The 4,683-nt window shown below is 47.4% G+C and overlaps 1 protein-coding gene across 1 annotated transcript; it reads left to right on the plus strand.

The window, feature by feature from the left end:
• Positions 1–6: 6 nt before the first annotated feature.
• Positions 7–3,779, plus strand: paqr9 (progestin and adipoQ receptor family member 9). Its single transcript, XM_005754148.1, has one exon. It carries the CDS (start codon positions 387–389, stop codon positions 1,530–1,532), a length of 1,146 nt encoding a protein of 381 aa, XP_005754205.1. The 5' UTR covers positions 7–386; the 3' UTR covers positions 1,533–3,779.
• Positions 3,780–4,683: the final 904 nt, after the last annotated feature.

A 4,683-nucleotide genomic window follows, 5' to 3' on the forward strand; every position in this document is an offset into this window, starting at 1 on the left:
GGAACGACCAACAGGCAGATGGACTTTGCATGCTGGATGTTTCTGCTGACCTTGGAAACCAAAATGAAAAATTAACCAGTGGCCTAAGCTTTTTGGATATTGCATAACTCTTCTTTGCTCTTGGTTCACTCCTGGGCTTTGTAGTAGCTGCTCACTGGATTAGTGTGCAGCTCACGAGGCCTGGAGGTGCACAGAGGGTGCTGAATGGTCTTTTAGAGCTGGGCCCTCTGTAGATGCCTTATCCACCCAGAAGCAACGGATTGAATTGCAAACCACGATGTGATCAGCAATAAAGTCAACAGCCAAGCAATAAAAGTGAAGAACTTATGCAAACAAAGATCCCAGCGGAGGTTTTTGTCCATCGGCAGCATAAATAAACTCTAACTATGCTTCTGAACTGCGGTCAGCCATTGCCTCTCCTGAGGCATACGGACGTGCCGCCTCGAGTCATAGAAAACTTTATCCTGACGGGCTACCGCTTCCCAAACTACAGCCTGTGGGACTGCTTACTGTCAGCGTTCAGGCCTACCAATGAAACGGGCAATTTCTGGACGCACTTTCTTCCTGTTTTCATCTTTTTCTACTACTTTGTGGAGGTTTTTGGGTGGGAAGGTGCGCCTGATAGCGGTGAGCCTTTCTTCTATCCGCTGTGGAATTACTTTATTGGGGTGTCCTGTTTACTGATGGCCAGCAGCATGGCTCACCTGCTAAACTCAATGTCTCTTGTGGTACGAGAGGTTTGCTTCTTCGTGGATTACGGCACCATCAGTGCGTACACGGTCGGCTCATCGTTGGCATACTACTACTACATCCACCCTCAGGCAGGAATAGCAGAGACAGGGAGCAGCTCCCGGGTGGAGTTGAACCGTGAGGCTGCACCCTCAGCCTATGCAATCCCAGAGTGCAGCGTGTTCTTTGAGACCTACTACATCCCGTGTGCATGTGTTGTAGCGATCATCTGTGTTTTATCCTGCTGCAATACTCGGCAGAGGTGGAGGCAGCATCGCTATATCATCCGGACGCTGGTTTTTCTCCTTCCGTTTCTCATCTCCTCCACACCAATCTTCTACCGCCTCCTCACCCGATCGCCTTACTCCACCTCCTCCTCCTCCTTCACCGCTTCCACCCCCATGGCCCGCTTCTTCTATCGCCACTGCCTCTGGTTGCTGGTGTCAGCCATCTTCAACATTAGCAAGTTCCCCGAACGCCTTGCACCAGGACGCTTTGACATCTGGGGGCACAGCCACCAGTGGTTCCACTGTTGCACGTTTTTGTCCATCCTGGATGAACTTCACATGATCAAGGCTGAGATTAAGGCCATCTTGCTGAGCCCAGCGTTGCTGCTGCCCCCCACCTCCCTCTCCCACCTCCCTGGACCCACCGCCGCGTCCACCTACGGAGTGATGCTCCTCCTCCAGACCACCATTGTCTCCATCATCGTATGGTTCTCCTGGCGGGCCAACTGTATCTATGGATCCCAGAGAGAACAGCTGGAAAAGGAGCACCCCAAGAAGCACCTGAAATGTCACTGATCACGGAGAAGTCACCGCCATCATTAGACCCGCCGTATGTTCCCGCCCCCTTTGGATTATAAGGATTATATGTTGAGCTCACATGTGTGGTTGAGTGCATATCTTTGCCAGTTCTTTCCCCAGAGCTGCTCCAGCACCTCCTAACAGGACGTCTGAGCGCTGGGACAACAACTACCTCTCAGGGCTCTGCAATTATGGTTGCTGCCCAGGAGAACTAATGTTCCACTTTACGACTGGTTAACATGTTAGACGTTAGTGGGACCATTAAGAACATTTGCTGATGAGCCGTCTGCTGTTAGGTCCTTTTTGTTCTTCCACCTCCGTTTGTTATTTCGAGCTAAAACGGTGTGTTGCTGCGGCCTGTGCCGAGCCCATTGTTTCATGTCCAATGATTCCTTTGATAACATACCTTTTCTTCCTCTTACTTGCACAAACATTCGCACACGAATCTCATTTCCTGTCTGTTTTGCAAGTGACCCTTGCAGCAGGAAGTGTGCGTTGCACGCGACGACAGAAATAGCTGAGAGCTCTTCTCAGTCTTACAGTGAAGCACTTTCAGGGGCCGCTCATACTCGCCCCGTCATTAAGAAGCCATGCTTAACTTTCTGTGAGGACACAACACTTCAAAGCAAATAACCGTGTCCTTCTGACACCGCAGTTTTTGACAGGTGAAATGTGTTTGTGTGACTGTTTCTGCTGTTTGTGTGGTTTTCCCCTTACGCTCTGCTGCTCACTGCAGACTTTATATCTTTATGATGAGAGCAAAGTCTGCAGAGCACTGTTCCACTTTAAAGGTTTGCTTTGTTAGCGTGAGCACAGTGACTGCAGCAGTGGGCTCTGTGTCCGAGACCCTTCATGTGCTGAGCAGCCTTCAGAGTCAAAGCCATAGTTTGAAAAGTGTTGAGCTCACATCACAATTTCAGTTCCTACAAGCTGATAGGACCACGTGTGTTATCGTCAGCCATACGCTCAGTGTGTCCATTTTTTAAATACAGGCTGAAACCAGCGACGTTCAGTGAGTCCAACATGAACAGCCTGAGGCTGTACGATCGAGTTAAATGTTAACTTTACCAGAGAAGCCTCTTGATCGAGCAAAGTTAAGCTTTGTGGCGTTGCTTGATCACACCTCCTCAGCCGTGAGACTTGGACCCTGTAGGGTTTGGTTTAGACACCATCCATGTACATCGTGTTATTTAGATGTGGGTTGTCCAGAGAAGCATTAGTAGTGGATGAAGTGGACATATAACCTCTCATATGCTGAGAACTCGAACATGGAGGTGGAGCAGGTCAGCTTGGTGGCTTCATTGCTGGATGTCAAAGTATACTGGGCGAGACACTGGAAGCACCAGTCGCTGCAGATGTGTTTGAGTGTGAAAGATGTAGAAAAGATGCTCGTATGAATCTACGGGTGAAAGAGACCTGCTGTATAAAGTGCTGGAGTATGTTAGAAAAGCTGCATAAGAACCAGATTTTACCATACAAACCTGTACTGCTGAATACAAGCGTGTGTAATAATGATGATGATTTTAGTTAAACAGAAATATTCTTCTGATCATTTAGTTTCATGTCTTCCACAAAAAGAAGCGAGACATCGGTGTGGTCCGGTCCTCCACCGCCGGGTCTGTGCTCTTCAAACGGACAGTGACCATCTGTGTTTTTTTTCTCTTTGACCTGTTTGTTAATCTCACGTGGTGACGTTGTGATCATGTACTAAAATCTGCACATATACCTGCTTATACTTGCACACCAGAAACTAATTCTCATGGATCAGAGTTGTTTATTACACGTGACACTGGAATATGTACGGAGGGAACATAGAGGTTGAAATCATGCTGCACTTTCTTCAGGCTCCTCGCGTGGCTCCTTTGAGGGTCTGTGGTGCTGTGATATTTCATTTCAGGTTAAAGTATTGCTGTCTGATGAACGGCCTGAGAGACTCGTCTGTGTTGAAGCAATGTGTTTACCTCAATTCAGCATTCGAATCGTTGTGTTGCTGAGAAAAACCATCGCTGGAACCGATCGTGTCCGGTTGAGTCTGGAATCTGTTAAGCTGTGTTCAGTATGAGGATGTTAGACTCACTGACTACTCATCTTACCTAGTGAAGTACTCAGGGTGAAGAAAACTCTAATAGATTAGTTACACATGCGTTTAATTATGAATGACTTCAGGAGGGTAATTCTAGCACTCAGTGTACAAATCCTAATCAAATAGTGTATCTTTGAGTTTTCAATAAATGACACAGAGAACTTCTGTCATTGTGGGTCTTTATTTTCTTTACTGCTTTCATAATCAATGCAACTTCAGTGCTGTCCTTAGCTTCAGCTGCACAAACAGCACTGCTGGTCTCGTTGTAATGAGTGCAACACAAACACTTCCTGTAAGCTGGTGTGGGTCAGAGACCAGCCTCTACAAAGTGACAACAGCGTGCGACGACAAGCTGAACACAGCAGGCTGAAGAACAGTCATGTGGGCTGTGGGCAGCAACTGAACACAAAGCAGACATCACAAAATAATGTTTGGTTCATGTGCAGAACAGAAAGTTTGTTTTTCACTTCAAGCGTCGTTTTGAAACTGCAAACACTGAAGCTGACGTAACAAACACTGGGAAGTCCTGCTGCTGCTTCCTGTGTCGTGGCGTTAACGTGTGCAGCTGAGCTCCTCCGTTGTTTCCCAGCTTTTCTTTTGCGTCGTTTGGATTAAAGAAGTGAGATCAAACATATTAACTGCACCCTTATCTGTGTCCATGCAGATGCTAGCAGGTGCATTTGTTAACCTTTGAACGAATGGATTTGTTATTAATCTTCTAACTGACAGACGAAAGTAAATGAAAGTGTGACGTGTTCAGTTTCAGCCATCGCACACAGTCCTGGTTCATGGCCCCACACAGCTGCGAACATGTCTATAGGTGTTTAGACTCGCTAAGTCAGGGGATCTCAGAGGTTTGAATAATTCAAATGTTTTCAAAGAAGTTCCCTGTCCTGCCCTGATTTGCAAGTCTAGCACTTCCTCCTCTCAGCCTGCTGCATGCTGTGTGTGCTGTAGGTCTGCAGGACCCTACGCTCTGCCACGTGCACGTACCTGCACGTACCTGCACGCACAGCTGGCTTTTCCACTTCTACCCCACTGCATCACTTTGTCTCATTTGACTTT

The sequence above is a fragment of the Pundamilia nyererei genome, unplaced genomic scaffold, assembly GCF_000239375.1.
Source record: "Pundamilia nyererei isolate P.nyererei 1_Seehausen unplaced genomic scaffold, PunNye1.0 scaffold00512, whole genome shotgun sequence".
NCBI lineage: Eukaryota > Metazoa > Chordata > Actinopteri > Cichliformes > Cichlidae > Pundamilia > Pundamilia nyererei.

What these genes read in the sequence shown, in the direction of transcription:
- paqr9 (XM_005754148.1), top strand. Translation starts at nt 387, where the DNA reads ATGCTTCTGAACTGCGGTCAGCCATTGCCTCTCCTGAGGCATACGGAC.